Raw genomic sequence first — 25,423 nt, forward strand, 5'->3', positions numbered from 1 at the left:
AATGACTTTCCTAAAATTTTTGTCTGCAGAATAAGTGCTGAGTAAACTGTCTGCCTGATTAGGCTTAACAGTTACAACTGACATTATTTTAGTTCTGGTGGAGTTTATTAAAGTCCTACTATTCATCTTTCTTACATATTATGCAGTTACATTTTAAGTTATATAAAAATTCAAACAGTTCTCACAATTTTAACTATGTGATATTAACAGTGTTTGACTCAGAAATTTTTCTATTCTTTAAATAGAAAATGGGGAAAACATAAATGTGCACATACGACAACACACTTGTACAATTCAGTCATGTAAAAAACATACATAAATGCACAAACTTTCGTGCACATGTACACAGCACATACATGAACATACACATGCATAAGAACACACTCATAAAATATACAATCTTGTATGAAAAGCAACCTCAAGGTACACTCATTCAAATGTACATATGTACACAGACACATATAAATGCATAAATTTACATATAGGGTCACAGTATTTGTCATGCACTCATATACACAAGAATGCAGACACATACCCTAACATACGTAGGCACACACTTGTACATGTACAAAACGATACACCTTAATAATCATTGGTATATAACACAACATACCATGAATACACAAAGACACCCATATTCACACAGACATACATACGGACACACACATAAGCAGACTCAGAAACACATACAGAAGTATACTTTCATGAACGCAGACAAACAAATGGGCACATACAATCACACATACACACTAATATGCACATATACACACATAAAAACTGAAACACAGGGATGCATGTGCAAACATACACACACATGTACACACATACACAAATACACATATGCAAGTTCACATATAAAAATACACATTTTCATAATATATACAAATACACAATTGACACTCATGAATATATGATATAGACATTTAAACTCATACAAATTATACACATACCCACTTGTACACACACACAATCTGACCTATACAAACATACAAGCATATGTACAAATTCACCAGAAGTTCAAATGGATTAGGTAAAGAAGGCCTATAATATGCATGCAATACTATTATTAGAAGGTATTACTGAACACTCTGCATAGGTATAGTTTTTCTTAATTATCCCTCATCTATTATCATTTTGGACTTATTGAGTATAAAAAACATCTAGCCTCATTTGCCTTCACTAAAGGGAAAATACATCATACAGTTAAATCAGGCCATTTAAATTTTGGAAATCATTTTTAAATATAACAGTAGTAACAAGGATTGAAATCTGGGTCCCTAACACATTCAATGAATTCTTAAAATGTTTTAGATTTTTATAATAAATAAACAGAAAAGAAAATACACTCGATATAATAAAATGTTAACATACCTAATCACAGTCTGAACTAGATGTAGGCTCTCGTTTCATAATAAAATTTAATTAAGCCCTGGAAAACCCAATTGCTGCAAAATGTTGCATAATAGATCTAGAAACAAAACTAAAAATGTTTGTTTTGTTGTTAGTGTTTTTTAGGGGTGTGTGGCTGTCTATAGGCTCTCATATAGCATAGAAAGGACTTGAATTTCAAATCCTCCTTGGATCACAGGTGTGCACTGCCATGCTTTCCCTCAGAAGAATTACAAACAGGAAGAGAAAATGTCACTCTCACCTTCCTGAATACCAAGTGCTTCAATTTTTACCAACATTTAGCCCAATACCTTAAGGATAAACAACAAGAAAGTGTATATTGCTAGATCAATGACATATAGGCACTCACCCTTCTTCTAGGATAGTGGCAGGGATAGGATTTGTCTATTATAAATATTCATGTTTTTCTGCAGGTATGATTTTCTCTCTTTTGTTTTGCAAAATATTTCCATTGGTCAAAAATATGGGCAATCCTAAACACTATTATAATCTCTTGAAATTTGTAAAAGAAGTAAGAATATAAAGTTTGTGAGATCCTTTCTAGGGAAGACACCAACATCATGTTTCCCTAACAGCTTACTGAACTTGTAAAATGATTCTGTCAAAAAGTGGCATTCTAGGACATGAAGTTTTACGGTGCCTGGCATCCAGTAGGATAACTGTGGGATAAGCAGTGTGATTAATGACTCTTCCCTAATCCATTTCAGCTGACTGCGGTGGACCTTTTGAATTATGGGAACCAAATACAACATTCAGTTCTCCAAACTTTCCAGAGGCCTACCCAAATCAAGCTTTCTGTGAGTCTTTTCTTTCCCAGGTTACCAAGGAAAAATGCACATAACAAAGCTTTGCCCCTCTCAACGTAGTGAAGTAGACTGCGAATTTGTCAAAATGGACACAGTAAAATGTCTACCTGTGAAATACTTCCTTGATTATTTCTCTCACTTCTGAGAGTATTTATAGTTATAACATTTTCCCCACCCCTTGCTTTCTCTTCATCCAAACCCTCCCCTATACTCTTCTCTGATTTGTTTCAGATTGATGACCTACTTTTTCTTTGCTAACTTTTTTCTTCATTCATTTATTTAGCTCATAAATAAAGTCATGCACAATTATGATACAGAATACAGTATGTTCACAATGGCATGGCTAAATTAAATCAATTAACGTTATATCACACATATTCATCATTTTTGTTTTGAGAACACTTAAAGTATACTATCTCACAACTTTTAAAATATAGCATATTGTTATCAACCATATTTATCATGCTCTCAGTAGACCTCAAGACTTCAGAGAGTCCATGCCTCTTGTCCAACTGCAGTTTTATATCCTAAAACCAATCGTTTCCTCATTGTTAAAAACCCACATTGAAGCCTAATAGTCACAATTCTGCTCTCTGTTTTCGTAAGTTTACCATTTCTAGGTTACACATAAAATTGAAATTGTGTGACATTTGTCTTCCAGTGTGTCACTTATTTTTTTTGACAAGCATATAACTTTACTACTTACTAAAGATGAAATCAGATTTGAATGCACAGGTGAGCACTCACTGAAACACCTTGTATTCATCACATATTTGAGTTTCAATTAGCTTATATATATATTTATATTTATATAAAAAGAGCAATAATGGCAATATGTTATGCATCAATAGCAGTAACAGCTTTTCCAGGTTCTGCAGTCCTTTGAACAAAATTATAGAGACATTAAGTGAAGGCAAAGTAATAGTGTTCACTATGCATGATTTCAGTCAATTCGCACATTCTTTACAGTGCTTTGCACTATTGTAATTCCAGAATAAAAACCCCAAAGTAATGCCAGTGGTGCAGTCACCCTTGCTCCAGATGTTTCTCTTATCAGTTTCCTTGCTCATTCATGTAATCCCCGGAGTATGTACAGCATGTTTGTGGTTTTATAGATCAAAGCCAATGCAAAGTTACAGCCAATGTAACTCTTTCCCCCTTAGGAAACACACACTAGACTCCATAGAGAATACAACCAGAGTAACATAGACTCACAGCAACAATGAGAGAATAACTGGGGCTGCTGAAATATCTAAATCTAGAGAAAGCAACCTATATAAAACAGTACAAAGTTGTCACTGGGCTAGTGTAACTATCTAGAGAAACTCAGACAGTTTCTGAAGTTTCTGATAGTTTCAGACAGTTATCAGAAGACTGCATAATCTGCATTACACACCCGAAGTCTCCATTCTGTTTTACAAAGATTATAATTCAGGAGGCATGGGCTGTGATCAGCCATGTTTTTTTTTTTTGCATGTTTCCATGTTCATACTTAGTTAGGATTCAAATTCAGTATCAGTATCAAGCAAGTACAAAGAATGGGACAATGGTAGTGAAGGGGGGTTAAAATGTGAGCCTCTCTTCACAAAGAGACAGGTGGCAGTTTCAAGGCAAAAAGAGGTCATTAGGACAAGCGAATAGGTAGACATTAGTCTAACATGGTCTGAATGTGGAAGCAAAGCTTATCTTCCCCACACACACATCATGCTCAAGACAGCATGTAATTATATCTCTTGTATAGATATTCAAAAAACTCTAAAACTTAGTCATTGAAACAACTAAAAAGCACTTTTGTTGCTTTTAGTTTTCTTATTATAACATGATTAGATTATTTTCCCCTTCCCTTTCCTCCTTCCAAATACTCCAATATATCCCTTTTCACTCTCTTTCAAATGCATGATTTCTTTTAGCATGAATGGTTGTTACATGTATAACATGTGTGTTATATAGTATATAAACATATATATATACACATATGTCTGCATATGTATATACTATGTGTACATACATACATATGTATATATACATGTATACTATATATAACTTTATACTGATATATATGTACCAATATATATAATATGTATCATCTACAACAGTGTATACATTTATATTATATACACACACATATATAATCATTATAATGTTACTTTTTGCTTTTTCAGGGAATAACCATTTGGTCTTGGAAAACCAACTGGTGTGCTTTCCCCAGGGGAAGACTATTTCTTCTGTTCTCAGAATTCCATAGTTGTTTGTAGTACTTTTATTTATCCAATGTTTGCCAAGAACTTTACTTATCAAATAAACAATGTTATTGTCTGGATGGATACTCAGATAAAGGGTCAGGCACTACAAATATTCAAGATGCCATTAAAATAAGAGTAAAAAGGGTGTTATAAGGGACATGGAAGGAACCATCACAGACTAGTCCAGGAAGGCATGACTTTCTTGACTCTTTTAAGGAAAACTCAACAACTGTAGTTAGTTAAATGGGCAATATGAAGAAATTTTCCTCTGTGTTATGGGACATGAATTTCATACAAGACAAAAAATGGAAGTTCCCAGAAATTTGCCTGAGAAGCATGGTAGGATCAAACTCACATTTCAGGCAGATCCGTCTGTCTATATATCAGAGACAGGGTGTGAAGGGAGTGTCAGACATATCTCCAATTGGAACATCAGAACTGTCAGCATCCTGCACTCTGATAGGGCAATTGTGGTGATATATTGTTTATGATCCAATAAAGCTTGCCTGAAGGATCAGAATGCAAGGCTAGCCACAGCCATAGAAGCTAGGCAGTGGTGGCACACACCTTTGATCCCAGGACTCAGGAGAAAGAGGCAGATGGATCTCTGTGAGTTCAAGACAACCCTGGGCTACAGGAGAGTGAATCAGTTTAAAAGAGAAACAGAGTTGACAACTTTAATACCAGCACTAGAGAATACTGCTCAGCACAGTCTCAGGGAGCAGTCTAGGATTCTGAGGCTTGGTGGAGAGCAGTGCAATCTAGAGATTGGATCTGGGGACAGGATCACCCCTTCGATCTAAGCACTGGGTGAGGTGAGAACTCTCTAGTAGCTGGTTGATTTGGTTTTCTGATCTTCAGCTTGAACCCCAATATTTATCTCTGAATTTTTATTATTCCTGATACAAGAAATGAATGTTGACAATTGAATATGAGTGAAGGCCATAGGAAGCAGGATTGAAGGTTATGGAGATCGGTTGCTTGCTATTGAGGATAGGAAAAGAGCTAGGGGTGAGTCTACAATTGGTGCTGCCCTTACCAATTATGGAGAGAAGAGCCAGGAGTTTTCCAAAGAGAGACAAATCTGTGTGTGTGTGTGTGTGTGTGTGTGTGTGTGTGTGTTAAATTTTAAATATGAATTTTAAGTCATCTAAGAAACTCATAAAAGGAACATTCATTGAAGCAGAACTGTGAGAGCTTCACCCCTGCACACCCACCCCTGCCACACACACACTAAATGCAAGAAAATAAAGAAATTTAAGGGAATTGAAGTAGACTCTTAATACCTATTGATGTTCTTAAACTTTGTACGATATGTACAACTTTTAGATAAAGTATTTTATTTTGTATAAAATGAATTTAATTATGGTGAGTTTATATCAAATATAATAGAATGGTTACAATACATATTTAAGACCAAACCAATATATAACCTTTCCTAGCCCAAAACAAAACAAATCAATGAAAATAAAAAAGACTATAATTGTCATTATTTATTGTCTTTAAGGTGTATGGAATTTAAATGCACAAAAGGGAAAAAATATTCAACTTCACTTTCAAGATTTCAATTTAGAAAGCATCAATGATGTGGTTGAGGTGAGAGACGAGGGAGACGCTGACTCCTTGCTCTTAGGTAAGATGGGAATCGGAGCTCTCTGAAAATGTGTGTATCTAGAGACACTTGATGTACTTTGAAGCAGACGTAAGAACTTTACAATTCGAAAATGAAAATATAGCAACAGGGTAGCATGCTGATGATATTTAGTTCATTGGAAATAGATTTTTCATGCAATATATTCTGATTTTGATTTCTCCAATCCCAAGTCCTCCCAGAGAATGATGTGTTTCCTTATGGGACATTTTGCAGTGGTGACAAGATTTTCCCCTTCTAGAATATTGTTGCTAATCAGGACAGATATGTTTACAACACAGTTCTTAAAAGTTGGCAATAATTAACTATAAGCACACCTTATGTAAGCAATTATGTACTTTCTATGAATTCTGTGTACACCAGGTATTTAAAGATAATTATTAAATCATATTTCCTTTGATCATAAAATATCTGAATTCTGTTTCTTATAAATTTTTTAGTAATTTTATTTTATATTTTATCAGTTTTGCTTATTAATGTCTGCAGCAGCATCTACTTCTCAAGAGCTGAGAATCATACAAAAGTTAACCAATGTTTATTTTTCTCTATTTCTATTGGCTATTACTTTGTAACTATACACAAGAAATAGTTTTGTCTGAATGACAAAATACATATATCATATTTAAAAGTTATTGGGAAAATGTAAGACTATATTATATTATTTAGCCATTAATTTTTAAGAAAGAACTACCTTTTGGTAAGGTATGCCCAATAATAAATTAGGAAGATGCTTAAATGTTCAACTGGGAAGCATGAACTATGATTCTTCACCACAGACAGGGTTTTATCTTGCTCCTCTTGTGGCTCATATTTGTCATTTATTATAAAGCCTAGCTTGAAGTTTTCTAAATCAGGGCACACTTATAAAAAATATGAGAAATGAATGAAGACTCACTATGAGACACCAGCCTCTGAAGGACCAGAATAACAGTGAAATTGCAAGACATAGCAAAAATTCCACAAAGTTCTAGAACAAAGCTTTTCTGAAATGAATCCTCAGAGTCACACATGAAATTAATCAACAATGAAATCTTACCGGAATCAACAAGATTTCAGGAACATTCATCTGGATTAGTATACCCACTCATAAAAATATTTTGAATGGGTGCTTTTTATTTCACTTTCTGGTTAAGTTGTATTCCTAATGAAAACACTGCTTATATGAGCAAGGAAAATAACAATTTATTATTTTATATCTAATTGTTCACACAAATAATAGAAAGAAAAATTCCAGGAGGATATATAAATTATACTGTAATTTGTAGATATAAATTGTTTTGTTCTGGAATTGTTTCTCTGCTTCTAATATGTAAAGCAGGTAAGACTCAGCACCTGAAGTACAAGAATATGTGCATGCTTTTGGTGGGCCATGCTGCTTGTAAACTCTTCATGTATCTCTGAGATCCAAACACCTCACAGTCTCTTTTCCCTTGGGGGCAGCTGTGTACACAGGACCTGGCCCTGTCAAGGACGTGTTCTCTACCACCAACAGAATGACTGTGCTTTTCATCACAAACACTATGAGGGCAAGCACTGGCTTCAAAGCAAATTTCACTACTGGATATTACTTGGGGATTCCAGGTAAGAAATATTGCACACTCCATCATGGCTGTATGAGCAAACAAAGGAAAGCAAAACCCCTTTCGAGCCTCAGTCACAGTGTATATATTTGCATTCTGAGTTATAATTTTGTCTTTCTCAGCATAAATGTAGACTTTTGTCCCTCCTCTTTATATGTAATGGTTATATGAGTTTTTTCACAACGGGAATCCACAATATTTTTGCATATCAAGTACTTCTCTATTAAGATCCTTGACTTCTACTTGGTGAAGTAAAATTTAGCACGAAGTTCAAAGTAAAGTAACTGGCTCTGTAAGGACTTTTCATTTTGCCAAGATCTCACTGAGAAGAGGAGGAGGGAGATGGGCTTCTGAACTGCTGGATGACAGTGACACCCAATTAAGAAATTAAACATCATTAACTTGGTATAGGCAGCCAGACTAAAGCAACTACAGTGGAGTTTAACACTGAACACTGAATGAAGCTGCCATTGCAACCTTCTTATTGTGTTCTTCATCATATCCTTAATTTAAACAGCAGGAAAAAACAAAGCATTGTAACACACACACACACACACACACACACACACACACAGAGACGAGAGAGAGAGAGAGAGAGAGAGAGAGAGAGAGAGCAGAGACAAAGACAGTATACAAAATATGTACTTGCTCTCACATTTATGATGTTTACAAATTTTTGAATTATTTGTTGCTTGTGGTTCAAACGGGCTCTAACTTTCCTTGTGCTGACCCAGTGCTCAATACATCTTTCCTGATAGAATTTTCATTCCTACATATGAATTCCTAGAGAAGAGGAATGATTGCATGATTCCTCTCTTATGGATTATTATCTAAAGCTAAATACTGTTGTGTAACTAAATTATGGTTATATATGTTTCTCTACCACTCAAAGCTGGCCTGAAATGTTGACCCTGTCCCAGGAAGTGACTTGATTTCAGTTTTATGGCCATTTTCTTTAGCCCCACAAATAAGCCACAACATAATTGTGAAAGCTACTTAGGAAGGGTTGGCTGCTAACCCAATCAGCTAATCTCTGCATCTGGATTAGCAAACTATATATATATATATATATATATATGTGTGTGTGTGTGTGTGTGTGTGTGTGTGTGTGTGTGTGTGTGTCCATGTTATTTCATATGTGTGTATTTTATGTATGTATATGTGTATATTCATATGTGTATACACATATGTGTGTGTCAGTCCATGTTATTTCATATGTGTGTATATTATGTATGTAAATGTGTATGTGAATATTTATATGTGTATACGCACACAGGTGTGTGTGTGTGTGTGTGTGTGTGTGTGTGTGTGTGTGTGTGTCTGGCATTGTGTGGTACCTGTCTGTAATACCAGGTCCAAGTAGGAGGAGCAGAAATTCTTCTTTCTTTCTTTCCTCTATTTTTTTTTGTTTTGAAGAGGAAAAGGTTTATTTCACCTTACAGTTTCTAGTTGATCATACTAGAGAGTATGATCTCTAATAGCTGGAGATCTAGTAGCTGGGAGAGTAGCTGGAGGCAGAATCTGATGTACAGGCTATGGAGGAATTCTGCTTTCTGGTCTGGCTAAACATTGTCCACACACAGACATATTTATTCTCGTATGAGCATACATATATTGAAATTCTTTAAAGTATTGAGGTTGAATACATCCAAGGAATGACTTCCCCACCCCAGAGAAAACTTTTTCCACATGAGCAGCTACCCATCATGTGATCAGATACCAGAGAAGTCAATTTAAAAGAGGAAAGATTTGTTTGCTTCTAGGTTTCAGAGTCTTCAGACAGTCAGACCACAGTCTTGGGGCCTTAGTGTCTGAGCCCATAAGAAAGAAAAACATGATGGTGTCAGAAGCATGTGGTAGAGGCTACCTAATTTATGACTGAAAGGCTAAAATGGGGAGTGTTAGGGAGAGGGAAGAGGAGAAAGGAAGGGGAGAGGCAGTGGGAGACACTCCTAACACTCCTAAAAATGACACAACACCTGCTCACTACTTCCTTCTGGCAAGCTCCATTGCCTAAAATTCCCAGAACCTTCCCCCCAAAAAAGATTCACTAACTAGAGATCAAATTTCTCAATACCTGAGATCAAGGAGCAAATAGAGAGAGAGAGCACTTCATATCCCAGGATGTGAGGTAGATGAACCTGCTTCATTTGAGGAATAAAATTGTTCCCATTCTATAGTGGGAAATTACCAATACGGAGTCAGGTAGAAATATAAGGGTATTTAATAGGGAAAAGCCTTACTTACAGAGCGACCTAGCCAGCCGGCGTGGCAGTAGCCTGTACAGCAAGCAAAGAGAAACCGAAACCACAAACGCAGTCACACTACGTCACTCTGACCACGCCCTCACAAGCCTGGTCAGGCACACCTGTAGCCAGCCCCTAAGAAGGCGTGGCTACAGCTTCCCCTACAATTCCCCTTTTAGTCTAAAAGAGGATTAAAACTTAACAGTATAAAGTATCCAAAATTAACAATCATAAAGGTAAAATATAAGAAGATACAACAATCTGCTTATGTCACATCCTAACTATCTATTTTAACTAAACCCTAAAGTCATCTAAGCTGTAGCCACGCCTTCTTAGGGGCTGGCTACACCATTCCCCTGTATATCCTCACCTCTGGGTATCTAAAGGATAATAAAATAAAATATAATAAAGTATAATAAGACAAAACAAAATCAACACAAAATAAACAGAAGGAAAATAACCCTGGGAAGACACAGGATGAGAATTTAAAAGACCATCCATCTCTTAGGTAGCATAGTGAGTTCCAGACAAGCCTGGACCACTTGAGATTTTTTTTTCTGATAGAGGCAGAGGGAGTGGAAACAAAGGGAGGAGGAGAGACTAACTTTAAAAACATCAAAATTGATCTTAAATTATAATTTATGAAGAAAATGAAGCTAGAGTTCATTCGTACAAAAGAAGAAAATGACAGTTATATTAAATAATGAATACTGATACATATATAAAATAAGCATAGAGTTATTACAATGCATGTATATATGTATTCAAAATATAACTAAAAATTGATTCATGGCTTTGGAAATATTAACCAAGATAATTTGGAACGTGGCATTTAAATTTAGTCAGTAGGCCTGCTCTGGCTAATTTTGTTATTACTGATTAATTTATGATACTATGCCTATTTGCCAATAGTTTGTCTACTGCTTTGGATTTTTATTTCCACACTGGGAAAAAACATATTTTCTATTGCAGTTTAATTCAATATTTGACATGGGTTATGCTAATTTTCTCCAAGAGATTATTTTTTATTAGTTCAAATTAGAAACAAGGTTGCTTCACATTTCAATCCCTTCTCCCTCTCCCTGCCCTTCCCCCAACTCCCCACCAGCCCCCCCCACTTCATCCCCACTCTGCTCCCCAGGGAGGGTAAGGACCTCCATTGGGGTTCCCCAAAGTCAGTCATATATCCTGGACAGGGCCGAGGCCCTCCCCCATGTGTCCAGGCTGAGAGAGCATCCCTCCACCTGGAATGGGCTCCCAAACTCCCTTCTTTGACCAGGGATAAATACTGATCCACTACCAGGGGCCCCATAGAGTGCAGAAGCCTTCTCATTGACATCCACATTCAAGGGTCTGGATCAGTCCTGTTCTGGCCTCCCAGACATCAGTCTGGGGTCCATGAGCTCCCACTTGTTCAGGTCAGCTGCTTCTGTGGGTTTCACCAGCCTGGTCCCAACCTCCTTACTCTTTACTCCTCCCTCTCTGCAACTGGGTTCCAGAGTTCAGTTCAGTGTTCCGCTGTGGGTGTCTGACACTGCTTCCTTCGGCCACTGGATGAGGGCTCTAGGATGGCATATAAGGCAGTCATCAGTCTCATTATAGGGGAAGAGCATTTAGGGTAGCCTCTTTTCCATTGCCTAGGTTGTCAGTTTGTTTCACCCTTGTACATCTCTGGAAATCTCCCTAGTGCCAGATCTCTCCTCGAACCTATAATGGATCCCTATGTTATGGTATCTCTCAACCTGCTCTCCTCTATTCTTCCCTTGACTCAACCTTCCTGCTCCCCCATTTCATCCTCTCTCCTCCTCTTCTCCACCTCACATCCTCCCAGCTCCCTCTCCCCTACCCTCATGCTCCCAATTAGCTCACGAGATCCTGCCCCTTCCCCTTCTCCCAGTTCCATGCATTCTTCTCTTAGAGTCCTTCTTGTTTCCTAGTTCCTTTGGTGATGAGGACTGTAGGCTGGTAATCCCTTGCTCAATGTCTACATGTCATATATGAGTGAGTACATACCATGTTTGTCTTTTGGTGAATGGGTTACCTCACTCAGAATGGTTTCTTCTACTTCCAACCATTTGCCTGTGAACTTCAAGATTCCATTGCTTTTTTCTTGATGAGTAGTACTCCATTGTGTAAATGTACCACATTTTCTATATCCATTCTTCCATTGAGGGGAATCTAGGTTGCTTCCAAGTTTTGATATTAAAACAACACTGCTATGAACATAGTTAAACATATGTCCTTGTTGTATGAATGTGCATTATTGGGTTATATGCCCAAGAGAGGAATTTCTGGATCTTGAAGTAAACTGATTCCCATTTTCCTGAGAAACCTCCATATTGCTTTCCAAAGTGGTCTTACAAGTTTTCACTTCCACTAGCAATGGAGGAGTGTTCATTCTAGAAGATTAAGTGTGGCTGGATTTATGATGAGGTTTTTGATCCATTTGGACTTTAAGTTTTGTGCATGGTGATAGATATGGATCTATCTGCAATCATCTGCAGATAGGGTTAGGGTTAGGGTTAGGGTTAGGGTTAGGGTTAGGGTTAGGGTTAGGGTTAATATCAGGGTTTTCAATTCATTTCCATTGGTCCATCTGTCTACTTTTGTGCCAATAGGAAGCTGTTTTCAGGACTATGGCTGTCTATGAGCTTGAAGTCTGGGATAGTGATGCCTTCAGAAGTTCCTTTATTGTACAGGGTTGTTTTGGCTATCCTGGGTTTTTTGTTTGTTTTTCCATATAAAGTTGAGTATTGTTCTATCAAAGTCTGTGAAGAACTGTGCTGGAATTTTGATGGGGATTGCATTGAACCTGTAGATTGCTTTTGGCAAGATTTTCATTTTTACTCTGTTGATCCTACCTATCCAAGAGCATGGGAGATCTTTCCATTTGCTGGTATCTTCTTTAATTTCTTTATATAAAGAATCAAAGTTCATACTATATAGGTCTTTCACTTTTTATGGTTAGCGTTACCCCAAGATATTTTATGTTGTTTGTGGATATTGTGAAGGGTGATTTTTTCTGATTCTTTCTCATTGCGTTTATCATCTGTATATAGTAGGACTACTGATTTTTTTTTTTAGTTAATTATGTATCCTGCTACTTTGCTGAAGGTGTTTTTCAGCTGTAGGAGTTCCCTGGTAGAAATTTTCAGGTAACTTATGTAAACTATTATATCATCTTCAAATAGTAAAAGTTTGACTTTTTCCTTTCCAATTTGTATCCCCTTGATTTCCTTTTCTTGTCTTATTGCTCTAGCTAGAACTTCAAGGACAATATTGAAGAGTTATGGAGAGAGTGGACAGCCTTGTCTTGTTCCTGATTTTAGAGGAATTGCATTGAGTTTCTCTCCATTTAATTTAATGTTGGCTGTTGGCTTGCTGTATATTGCTTTTATCATATTTAGATATGTTCCTGTTCTCTCCAAGATCTTTATCATGAAAGGATGTTGGATTTTGTCAAAAGCTTTTTCAGCATCTAGTGAGAAGATGATGTAGTTTTTCTTTTTCAGTTTGTAGGCTCCCTGGGCAGCCAGCCTATCCTATTCAGCTGAGCTCTAGGCCAATGAGAGAAACTTGCTTCACACACGAGCATGCGTGCACGTGTGCACGCACGTTCGTGCGCACACACACACACACACACACAACACACACACACACACACACACACACACACACACACACATAACAGAAACCATGTACTTTTCTGGTATCTAATTCCAAAATATTCATATTACTCTTGAAGTCCTTGCATGATAAATGAAAAATAATACATATATGGGAAAGAATGATAGTCAGTAATGGCCATGGAATATAACACTGAATAAAAATGCAAAATAACAAAGCAAACTACATCAAAATTTATTTAAAAAGCACATGGGAAAAACAACACACTTTCTGTGAGTGATGAAAATTAATTGAAAAATCCTGATGTCTGACTGTGTTTTATAAAATAAAAGTCATTATTATTATAGCCCTTCCTACTTAACATTTTGAGTCTCTTACATTGCTATTTTAAAATCACAAATATCAAGACATGAAAGAAACTGAAATAGTATAGACTATGAGAGGCGAAAACAAACACCTCTCTTCATCAAAATTATTAGTTATTGACTTTTATATGGTTCTTACACTTGAAAAAATAATGTATCAATTATTTTGAAAAATACCACAAAATTGTTTGAGAATGTAACCTAAATAGTATAGTTTAATGCAACTGATACAGAAGACATACATTTGTTATGTGAAGAGGTTCTTAGCATGTGGTTTATCCTAGACCTATGCTTTGGTCATGAGCATCTTGTTTTTAAGAGAATGATCTTTCTGAGTGAAGATGGAGGAATACCTTGCATTATATCACAGCATGATAGATGTACTCACTTGTGAGCAGCCATTCCTTCTATACTTGTAATATAGTCTTCTGGGGAGGGGAAGTTCAGTGATCCAGTTGTCCTCTGCATAGTTTTTTTTTTATCAAGTTGTTTTTAATATCAAAAGACTGAAAAGTTACAGAAACAGGGATTTGACAATAGAAGACAATCAAGCCAGTAATGAATATGAAACACTATACACATATCTCTTTATATTGATGTTCTGCTTTGGCAATCATCTCAGAAACATTGTGCAAAAATTATGTTAAAAATTGTTTCCAGCACTTAAAAAACTTTGTCTTCTGAGATACTTTAGGAATACTTGAAAGTTTTCTATTGAAAAATAATCATGAGGAATACTTATCCTCTTTTAATAATTCACAGTAGATATTTATTATGGTAAGTCTCATGTGAATGTGTTCCTGTTGCTTGTTTTGGATTCTCAGTATCTTCATGTGAAATTGAGTAAAGTATCGCAGGCAACTCACGAGTGGCAGCTGGTTACATTCAGGGCCTTGGAGCCTTCCCCAGATTGTGTGGCGTGTGCATTAGAAACTAATTTAGTTTCTTTTGAAAAACCAAGCATATGGTGACTAAATGAAACAGGGCTATAGAGACTTCATAAAGAGAAGATGGGAAAATGCAATTCTGAGTAATATTACTTTTTTCCTCTCTTACCATGGGCATAAAAGTATCAGGAATAAGATTTCAGACTCCACAAAGGGTAATTATTGTATTAAGGACTTCCTAATGACCTGAAATATTATATGTTCCAAAAAAATTAAAATTGAGATTATAAATATATGGAAACTTTTGAGATAGTTGTTCACACCTATCCTCAAATTTCGTAATCTCGATTCACTTCAGCAACAATATACCATTTTTTCTCCATTCTATAATTTCTCACCCTATTTATTTTGCCTCCTGAACTAGCTATCTTTCCTAGGCCCGCAGATATAACCCTAACAGTTTTGGTTTCAGAAACACAAAAATTATAATTTTCAGACAGGGACAGGGAACATGTTTTCACTCAAAATTGTATACTAATACTTTTCCTTATTTTAATTAACTAACATGTGTCTTTCCAACAGAATATAATTTGATCACAATCATAGAGGTAACATTATCAATAACTGAATTCCATAAATGAGAACTGTTGCTGTAACTTCATTTTACATAATGATTGTAATAGCTATGGAAAATATAATAAATAATTTTACAGTGACCAGTAATGACAAACTTTATGGAGTATATTAAAATATTTGATTATGGATCTGAAACTAGGGCTGTTACCTGATAAAAATTAATGCATGCTGAAATATATATTGTTGTAGGGTGTATTTTTATGTCAGTGCATCTATTTGAAAATTTTCCTGTGTTCTAAAAGAAAGTTAAAGAAATAATAACATCTAGGAGAAATCTTTCCAGTAAGATATTCATGCTTCCTTGTAGAAAATGTAATCATTTGGGGCCATTTGTCATCCCAGTAATCTGTTTAAAAATATGTGTTTGTGAAATAAATTGATAATTACATTTACTAGAGCCTCCCTAATAATATTATGTTTTGAGATATATAACCTACTTTTCTCCTGATATAAAAATTTGCAGAAACAGCCAGCCATAACTTCCTAAAAATATCTTTATTAAAGTAAATTAGATTTTGGTTAAAATATAGAATGTTTCAAAGCTTAAAATAGACAAATAGCTACAATTACTGTTTTCTGCTACCAAGAGAAAATGATTAGACATATTTTCCTGCTTATCTTGTTATTTGGAGAGGAAAATGTTACAAGTCGAACAGACAACAAGAATATTAAGTTAATAGATGTTTCAGAGCTCAATGTTAGAACACACCCATGCATAAAGAAATAAAGTGAAAAATGAAAGAAAAAGGAAGACTATTTTTAAAGTTTATATTTTTAACAACTTAATTTTGAGACTCATATACATATATAATGCATTTTATCATAAACACCCTCATTTTCCTATCCCAGCTCCCCTTTCCAAAATTATACTCCCTGATTTTTAAATTTTACTTATTTTATATTTCCTTAGTTAGTTACGTATGTTTGGACATCTTTATAATGGCACTAATGCCAAAGAGAGAGAACAATTTTGGGGACTCAGTTATCTTCTTCCACTTTATAATGGCACTAATGCCAAAGAGAGAGAACAATTTTGGGGACTCAGTTATCTTCTTCCACTAAGTGAGTCCCTGGGCTCAAACTCAGGTCCTCAGCCTTTGCAGCAATTGTAGTTATTCATCTGGTTTAATCCTTCTCAGTCCAATTAAGACTACCCATATACATATGATGGTGGGGCTATCCACTGAATCATGGGAAATCTTCTAGGGACCACATTCCCAAAAAAATATAGTTCTCCCTCCTTTAGTAGCCATTAACCTCAATAGCACTGGAGGTAGGAGGTATGGATAGTGGCTCATGGATGACTCCTCTGTCCAAGGATAATGACTCATGACTGACTCCACCATCCATGCTAGAGTGTGGACTCACTTGATCTTGTGTATATCTTGTGCAAATGATCACAGATGCTATGAGATTGTGAGCCCCGTAGGCACGTTACTAAGGAAGATAGCATTTCATGGACTTTGTTACAACCCCATGTCTTTCATTCTGATAGGTTTCTTGAGACTTCAGGGGTATTTAAAATAAATATGTGCAGTCACATTCTCTTTTCTGTGACCAGTGATGAAACTGCAATAATCGCTGCCTACTAAAACATTAGCTTTACAGACTTAAAGTATCAAAAAGGGGAGATATTAAATCAGTTGCAGAGGCTTTTCCTGATCTAAGATTCTGCCACAAGTTTTCTAAATAGGACTTTATTAAATAATGTTCCTATTTTCACTGTTAATACCATCTATTGAACAGTTAATGTACACATATTGGTAAGCCAAGTATGTTATTAAGTTTTTCTCATAAGTGGAGCTAATTACCACTCAATAAACAAAAAAAAGTCTCAAAAAGATCAATTTATGTGCACAAATTGGTCTGGAAGGACTCAAATGATACAAAAAAATAAATGACGGCAAGTTGGGTGGGAATGGCAGGGGAGTGTAACAAAGATAGAAAAGTTAGTGAATATAATTAAACATACTGTATGAAAACTTTGAAGAATTCATTTAAAAATCTCTCCTTAAAATGTAGTAATACTTAATATTTTTTTTCAGATTTCAGTCTGAAAGCTAGATTCACAGTTAAAATGATTCCTTTCAAGGATTATTACCTTTGGTAATAAATAAACCCTGAGAACTACAATAATAAGTGGTCTGGCAAGACATACAAACTGGTACATTAGTGATACAAACAATATGAGAGTAAACAACCATGACTATGACCAAAAAAACTTGTCAGGAGAAAGAATAAAGATAGAAGAGTAGACATGTTGGAGCGTTGTACATACATGAAATTGTCAAGTATAGGTATGAAAAGTCAATAAAAATAGAACCCCCCTCAAATACTGTTAAGCCAGAAAATACAGAGCAATTATTTTCAGAGGAAATACAGAATAAACTTATTATCTGTACTTTTTATTATCTTTGACAAAGGTCAATACTTACCTTTGCTTTATGTGTGTTTCTACTTAATGGTACTGTACACACACACACACACACACACACACACACACACACACACAATATATATATATACATATATATATATATATGAGACAAATAAATAAATCTCCCTCCCACACCTCCCCCCAACTCACCCCCAGTCCACTCCTCCTCACAGGTAAGGGCTCCCATGAGGAGTCAACAGAGTCTGGTACAATGTTGGGAGGAACAGCCCCTCTCCCATACATTAAGAATGAGCAACGGTATTCAACAATAGGGAATGGGCTCCAACAAGCTAGCTCATGTACCAGATTTGTATCATGGTCCTACTTCCAGCCGCTCTGATAGTCCAAGCTTCACAACTGTCTCCCATATATGGAGGGCCTAGTCCACCCCCTGGAGTCTCCACAGTTGTAGGTCTAGATTCTATGAGTTTCCACAAGCTTGATTCAGCTGTCTATGTAGATTTCTCCATCATGATCTTGACCTCCCTTGCTCATATATATTCCCTCCTCACTGTCTTCGCCTGGATTCCCAGAGCTCAGCCTGCTTCTTTGTTGCAGATCTCTGTGTCTGGTTCCATCAATTACTGTATGAGAGCTCTATGATGAGAGTTGGGGTATTCATCAATATGATTACAGGGGTAGGCCATTTCAGGCATCCTCTTTACTATTGCCAGGAGTCTTAATTGGGGTCCTCCTTGTGGATTCTTGGGAGTTACCATAGCATCAGGTTTCTCCCTAAGTCCATAGTGACTTTCTCTATTAAGACATCTTTTTCTTTTTTCTTCCACTGAATCTCTCCCTGCCCAGGCCATCTCATTCCCTCCTGTTCTCATCCTCCTCCCCTTTCCACAACTACGCTCCCACCACCAGTTTGCCCTGTAATTATCATCTAATTTCTCTTCCCAGGGTGATCCATCTGTCCCTCTTAGGATCCTCCTTGTTACCTAGCTTCTCTGGAGCTGTGTACTTTAGTGTGGTTCTCCTTTGCTTTATATCTAATATTGAGTGACTTTTTAAAACAAAATTTTCATGCAGAGTTATTATTTTGTTTCTGATATCCTTTTATCTTAAGTTGAGATTTAGTGAAATAAGTCAAAGCTTCAAAAAATGATACAATCATGATAGTGATTTGTATTTACTAGTTGTTTTCAAAGTATACATGTTTGCTTTTTGTCATCAAGGGCTTTTGTTTCTCTTTGGGAATGTCACTGTACCACAGAGCATGAGGTGGTAAGTGTTTCCATATAGAACAGACTATGCTCAGAGGCTCTACATTATACGTGTCCTGAACAGAGCTTCTCCTGTCATCACCACATAAAGCTCGTCTTTTAAGACATACTAATCTTTTTGAGGGAAGGCTCACCCTGCCATGTTTGAGGTCTCTCTGATCAGCTCATTTTAAGAGAAGTCTCAGCTACCTCTTAGACCTGTTCTCAAAGCACTTTTGCAAAAACCGATGACCAAAGTTTTGTTTTCACTCATTTAAAGCCACATGTACACCTTCAGTGCTGTTTCTGAAGCATCCTGGGTAAGAAAGTTTGTAGTATTTCAACACTGAAACTTCTTCCACCATGGGCTAAAGCAAAGGTCTGATGTCTAAAGGTACATAAACGAAATGCATGCACAGCAACCTTCAATCTGTGATTTCCTTACCCTATACAATAGAGCCATGCCAGGACGGTGAATTTCAGTGTAAAGATGGAAAGTGCATTCCGATGGGGAATCTCTGTGATGGACACACACACTGCACTGATGGCTCTGATGAAGAACATTGTGGTATGTCTTATTTCCATGAAAATGCTTGTGATACTTTACCTTTGTTTGTGGATTTTCCAAACATGAAAGGAAGGTTATATATAGATTCATTTCAAGTGTTGAGGAATGTGAGTTCCCCTCCTGATATGAGCACAGCTAGACCATTTTGGTTTGCAGAAAAACTAACATATAGGTTGCTAGTTTGTGTATATTACTTGTTAAACTTGACAATGTAAGGGTAAGTCTGGGACAATAAAGATTCAGTCAGAAAACATAAATTTCAAAGACAGAAAATAACGCAAACCAGGTACTATAGTACTCTCCATATTTGCTGCTCTATTATGTTTATTGCCTTCAGAATGCATATTTTAACTGAATTCTCTGGATTGGGTGGCTTAGGAATTTTAGTTCTTAAGTGTCTTTTATTTCATCTACTTTGATTGGTTTCAGGCCACCCCCCCTTTTCAGATTGCAATGATGATATGAGTAATATGTTATTTTATTGTACATTGTTTAATTTCTAAGAAATGATTACACGTATTATGCTCATTGCACTATAAATAAGTGTGGAAAAAGAGTCCCACATTTAGAAACTTACTAGACACAGTCCAGAAATAACTAAGTGTTGGGGAAGTTATGTATCTGTCAAAGATCACCTACCTCACAAAAGCTAAGGATATTTTTTGAGTCTCACTCTGTTTAATTCAATACTAAACTCTTTTAGCAAGAATAATGTAAAACCAATAACAACAACATGGTGTTTGTAGGTCAGACTGCCATTACAGAGGATTGTTTTACTTGATAACTAGGTTATGTTCAATCCCTTTCTGGATATAATGAACATAAGATTCTTTGCAGAATATGTGTAAGACAGTAAGAAGATGGTGGAAATCAAACATGGTAAATGAAAATGCAACGCATCTGGAAAAGGCAGAATGAGGGGGAAAAAAACAACTGAGATTTCTCCTGAATTTCAGTTTTCATTCCTTTAGTGACTATGTGTGTAAGCAATGATTGTCATAAATAGCTTTAAATTACTGAAATAACAAAACACACAGATTCATTTTGTTCGTTTGCTAAGAAATAAACTTGAGTGTTTCTGCTTTCTTTTATTTTATAGTCATAGAAAAGGACAAAATTGCATCAACTAAATTTTTATTTCTCAATTTCTATCTCCTGAGATACTCCAGAAAAATACTACAATCAGTGGCTAAGATCTAACAGTTAAGAATGAGCACATTTTAGCTAAGGCCAACATTCCTCTATGAACTTACTTTAGATGACCCGATAAATACTCCAATATCCTTAATGCATCTCAATGTACTTATTCAAGTACATTCAAGAATGCTGTTATTATAACTATTTATGGTATGCAATGTGACATTGTGCTTTATGTGTACAATGGAGAATAAGTAAAATTAGCTAAATATTCTATACAGTGCCTCAGATGTTTAATAATTTTGTAATGATACGGTTTGAAATTTATTTTTTATCAATTTAAAAGTACATAGTTAACATATCTTTACTGTACACTGGTCCTCAAAAACCTTTCTTCCTCCTGTCTAAATGAATTTTTTCCTTTTGACTAATGTCCCCTCATGGCCCCCACTGCCTGGTTTCATGTAACCACATCTGTTCTCTGCATTTTTAGTGCGTTTTCTCAATGGCACAATGAACAACAATGGTTTGGTACAGTTAAAAATAAACAATGTCTGGCATGTAGCTTGTGCTGAGAACTGGACCACACAAATTTCAAATGAAGTTTGTCATCTCCTGGGACTGGGGTAAGTATGAATACTATGCTCCTTTTATTATTATTAATATGTGTATTCTCTCTCCCTCTCCCTCTCCTTCTCCTTCTCCCTCTCTCTCCCTCCCTCTCTGGTGTGCATATGTGAGAGACTTTGTCCTATTTATTTTCATGATATCTCATCCTCAGCCAGATTTTACTGTCTGGTTCATTGACCTCATTTCCTATGGATCATAGTTCTTGCTGCAAAACATGGAGACCAAAATATAGGGTTTTTCAGCATATATATATATATATATATATATATATATATATATATATTAAGTGATGCAATCTATTTTCTTAGATACAATATATTTTTTTAGAAAGGCCAGGACTTGCTTTCTTCTGAGATGGTTCAGGTAATTCATGCAAAGATGTTAATCTTTGTCCCTATGCATTCATATTAGTCTCCTTAGTGCTTAAAAAACTGGAAAAGCACTACAGCATTAATGAGCATTATTCAGACTGGCAACAGGAACTAGAAAGAAATTTTGGTGAGTTTAAATGATGTGTTTGGTACAGTGGGAAATTATTTAGGATATAATTTATTAAGCAGGCACTGTAGTCTCTCAGGGTTATTTATGCAGATTGGGTATGAACTGCAATTCTCCACAGATCTGAGAAAATAACATGAGGCAGATTTCATCAGACTTTACTCCTTTGTATTAAACACTTTAATTCCTCTCCATTTGTAGTATGCATAAGTAAAAGTACTTTGAATAACTTTTTTGTGTTTTTTTTTTATCAAAGTAAAGATAATTTTTTACACTGAGGCAAGAGCAATGCTAAAATAACAGAGAGTTTTCAATCATGTTTTCTAGATCTACATTGTTACAGCCCAACCCATACCCATGGGATTTGCCTGGCAAAAACATTAAAATTAATTACTGATATTTAAAGAAAATTAGTGAGTAATTGAGCTAATGATTTGTTTCCTGATTAGGAGTTTCAGGAGGAGTTGTTAACTGTGAGAGTCCCATGCAATATGTCTCTACCTTACATACCAGACTAGTTAAACCTATCCTCACATTCTAAAATTTGGACAGGAAATAGACTTGCATCAGTGTTCTTCTACTGCAATGTAGATACTCAGGTAGAGGGATGAATTTTGTTTTTAAAATAAAGTTACCATAATTAATTGGAGGAAACGGAAGGGAGAAACGTTTGTTTGCATATGGGGAGTGGTGGGTGGATGGGGTGGGGGATAGGTTGGAGTTGGGAGAGGAGGGATCGGGGTGAGGGGAGGGAGAGGGGACTTACATGTGAAACAAGCCTGTTCCCCAACTTGAATTAATAATAATAATAAAAAATTGGAAAACAAAAATAAATAAATAAATAAATAAATAAATAAATAAATAAAATTGAAAGATCCCATACAAACACACATTTAATTTATTTCAATAATTTGACATGAGGTACTGAAACCTGAAATTAAAACTGGCATTTATACTGGATTAATAAATTGATAGACAGTATTCTGATTCCCATATGTAATTTCTGCCAGTGGCCTGAGTATTTTCAAGTATGTAGGGAAAAGCTAACTTATTTCAACTGTGAACACACATGCACACATACAGGCACACACATGCACATGCACATGCACACACATGAACACACAGAGACACATACATGAATATGCTCACACACACAAACACAAACCCACCAGAACAAGATATGAGAAGATCAGAAAGAACTTTACTACCTTTAAACTTGATGACTCATTATTTACTTTTTACAGAAACAAATATTTTCTATTTTTGTTTCCTTTTTACTTAAAACTTCCAAATTATATATTTATATTTTAATTACATTTATTAATTTAGGGATATGTAGGTGTACGTATATATACACAGGAGGGGAGAGTAAAATGAGGAAGAGTGGGTAGAGGGGGAGGGTGGAGGAGATAGAAGGACGTTCTCTCTACCATGCCATTCCTGGAGATGATTGGAACTCAAGTTCTTAGACTTGGTGGCAAGTACTTTTAGCTCCAGCCATAGTACAATAGAATACCTAGGTGTGGTGAACTGGAAGAAACTCTAGTTAAGTTGTTGGGAAAATAATTTCCACTGTATGAAAATGACCTCCATTATAAGTGATTCCAGTAAATGATACACTTTACTAAAAGCTTATCATTTACCTGAGATACAAATTATACTTACTGACTCCTGCTTTAAAATAAAAAAAATCATTAATTAAAAGTAATCGAGGAGCAAAGGAAAGGCAGTACTTTGACAGCTTCCCAAAATTCATCTCTGATCAATTTATTGCCTTATAGGGATGGTCAAGGCACATTGGCAAGGGATACTAACAAGTTATAACCCAAGATCTAGGACAGGATTCATGTCGTGGTATGCACCAGTCATCTGGCTCAAAACACACACGCACACACACACACACACACACACACACACACACACACACACACACACCCTTCCATGTATCAGCACACACAATAAATACAATTGATTAAAATAAAACCAGTAACACTTGGGCAAATAAAGTTACAGGAAAGCATGCTGTACACAATACTCAAGATAGTATCCACAAAGAACTTGCCTTCTTGATAAGCTTCTAAAACCTCATCTTTCAGCCACCTTTTTGGTTGAAGTGCCAGCAATTTGCTTTCATCCAAACACTACTACTTCTGTAAGATAATAGACCACAGTGACAATATTGACCCACTGATTTCTCTTTTACTGTGACTATGGTACCATGCACAGAGGATGGATTGATTAGGTCACAAAAGCTCTTCTATTCACCACGTTCCTTTGCTTCTATGCAAATGTCACAAACTTTAAAGAGCTTAGGTCAGAAAAATCTAAAATGTGTTTAATTTACCTGTTCATTAAAAGTTTCTCTAAGCGAATAGTAGGTGTGTTGCTATAAATATAGTAACTGAATAAGATTCACATTTCAAATTCATCCAGTTCAGACACGGTGTTACATAACTGCCCACTGCTGAGACTGTTAGAGTGCTTGTCTCAGACTCTCTTCCAACCACCATCACCCAGTCTATAAAAGTCCTGAACTCTGTCCTGCCAACTCAATCCCCTTCTTTCCTTCCTATCCGAAAAGAAAGACATTCCTTCTCCAAAGGCCTTTTTAGTTTAATCCCACCTGGCTGTATTCATTGCTTAAACCTTTTGGGGTGTGAAATGAGCTACAGTGCTTGGCTGTAGTGTTTGCAGCATGCATTATTATTCCTTCAGCTTTAGTGTGTCTAAAGGCTTAAAACATCTCTACCTAAGCTCTTGCTGCAGGGAGGAATCCTTATCTCAGCAAATGCAGTCTGAGTAGCAAGACAAAGTGGAGGCAACCTAAGCAGGGCCCCAATAGAGTGGCTGAGCACTGAATGCCATCCAAGCAGCCTAGGGATAGCCCTCTTCTCTCTCCCTAGAATTTTTTTATATGTTTATACTTCATCTATGACCTAAAAAGTAATAATATTTGCTTGTATATGCTTCTCTTCTCACATAGAATAGACTCTTCCTAGTCAGGAGAGCGCTATTCACGTGTTTGTAAGCTATAAAAATGATAATAGTGGTTTGGAAATAGGTTGCTAGGAGACACTAATATGTAAACAAGGTAAAGCTATATAAAGTGATCTGTATGATGCTAAATCTCTAGTCATTTCAGACAGTTGTAGTAATGGGCTGTGCCCATTCCCTATGGGGCGATACTCTATCAGCCTAGATACAAAAGGGAGGGCCTCAGTTCTGCCCCAAATGATGTAACAGACTTTGATGATTCTCCATGGGAGGCCTCACCGTCTCTGCAGAGTGGATGGAGGGTGGGATGGAGATGGTGGGGGGGGGGGTAATAGGAAGACAGGAGGGAAAGGGAACTGGGATTGGTATGTAAAATAAGATTGTTTTATTTTACATGAAAAATTAACAAAAATAAGAAATGAGCTCTGGAGTTACCAAAATCTGTAGGTCTGGAAATTATCACAAAGTTTTTAATTTGTTTTAATCATTTTGATTCAATT

At 36.1% G+C, this 25,423-nt stretch overlaps 1 protein-coding gene across 3 annotated transcripts in view; it reads left to right on the plus strand.

The window, feature by feature from the left end:
* Nucleotides 1-25,423, plus strand: part of Tmprss15 (transmembrane serine protease 15) — a 103,247-nt gene that overhangs the window by 52,467 nt on the left and 25,357 nt on the right. For all 3 annotated transcript variants that reach the window (XM_027413318.2, XM_027413319.2, XM_027413320.2), the window contains 5 exons: nucleotides 2,118-2,207; nucleotides 5,967-6,092; nucleotides 7,551-7,691; nucleotides 19,554-19,664; nucleotides 21,295-21,427. In XM_027413318.2, the coding sequence (XP_027269119.1) occupies nucleotides 2,118-2,207; nucleotides 5,967-6,092; nucleotides 7,551-7,691; nucleotides 19,554-19,664; nucleotides 21,295-21,427 (601 nt within the window). The remainder of the gene's footprint in view (nucleotides 1-2,117; nucleotides 2,208-5,966; nucleotides 6,093-7,550; nucleotides 7,692-19,553; nucleotides 19,665-21,294; nucleotides 21,428-25,423) is intronic.

The sequence above is a fragment of the Cricetulus griseus genome, chromosome 4, assembly GCF_003668045.3.
Source record: "Cricetulus griseus strain 17A/GY chromosome 4, alternate assembly CriGri-PICRH-1.0, whole genome shotgun sequence".
Taxonomy (NCBI): Eukaryota; Metazoa; Chordata; class Mammalia; order Rodentia; family Cricetidae; genus Cricetulus; species Cricetulus griseus.